General features: G+C 64.3%; 1 protein-coding gene across 1 annotated transcript in view; it reads left to right on the top strand.

Annotated features, from left to right (window-relative positions):
• The window catches only part of APC2 (APC regulator of WNT signaling pathway 2), a 21,327-nt gene that overhangs the window by 12,181 nt on the left and 8,172 nt on the right, over positions 1-974 (top strand). Inside the window, exon 15 of the mRNA XM_004378679.1 lies at positions 262-969. Within this exon, the coding sequence (XP_004378736.1) occupies positions 262-969 (708 nt within the window). The remainder of the gene's footprint in view (positions 1-261; positions 970-974) is intronic.

Below are 974 nucleotides of genomic sequence, written 5' to 3'. Positions count from 1 at the left end.
GAGGTAGTATTTATTACATAATATTAATAGATAAATAATACTTATTCTTTACTTAAAAAATAGATTCCTTTTAGTATAAGTTTAGCCCACGCGCTATTTGGGATATACTTATACTAAAGCATGATACGTGCGTATCTGGAATTCCAGCGTAACCTGTCGTCTCACTTCTTACTTGCTCTCTGGGGCGGGGCGGTAGGTGTGTGGCGGGGATGGCGGGAGCTGCGGGTGACCTGTCCTTCCCCTCGCCCTCCCACCCCGCAGGCAGGTGCTTCGTGACCACAATTGCCTGCAGACGCTGCTACAGCACCTGACGTCCCACAGCCTGACCATCGTCAGCAACGCCTGCGGCACACTCTGGAACCTGTCGGCCCGCAGCCCACGCGACCAGGAGCTGCTCTGGGACCTGGGCGCCGTGGGCATGTTACGCAACCTGGTGCACTCCAAGCACAAGATGATCGCCATGGGAAGCGCCGCCGCCCTGCGCAACCTGCTGGCCCACCGGCCTGCCAAGTACCAGGCGGCGGCCACAGCGGTGTCGCCGGGCTCCTGCGTGCCCAGCCTGTACGTGCGCAAGCAGCGGGCGCTCGAGGCCGAGCTGGACGCTCGGCACCTGGCGCAGGCGCTCGACCACCTGGACAAGGAGGGGCTGCCCGAGCCCGCGCCCGCCACCAAGAAGCCGCTGGTGCCCCTGCGGCACCTGGACGGGCTGGCCCAGGACTATGCCTCAGATTCGGGCTGCTTCGATGATGATGATGCGCCCTCCCTGGCGGCTGGAGCCAGCGCCTCCACCGAGGCTCCCAGCCCGGCCGTGCTGTCCCTTTTCCTGGGCAGCCCCTTCCTGCAGGGCCAGGCGCTGGCCCGCACCTCGCCCGCCCGCCGTGGCCCAGAGCCTGACCAGGAGGTGGGCAGCGGGGAGGTGGCCGTGGCGGCCAAGGCCAGGCTGGCGCTGGCTGTGGCTCGCATCGACCGGCTGG

Source organism: Trichechus manatus, unplaced genomic scaffold (assembly GCF_000243295.1).
Source record: "Trichechus manatus latirostris isolate Lorelei unplaced genomic scaffold, TriManLat1.0 scaffold00057, whole genome shotgun sequence".
NCBI lineage: Eukaryota > Metazoa > Chordata > Mammalia > Sirenia > Trichechidae > Trichechus > Trichechus manatus.
Note: the sequence above shows the minus strand (reverse complement) of the source record. Positions and strands in the feature narration are given on the sequence as shown.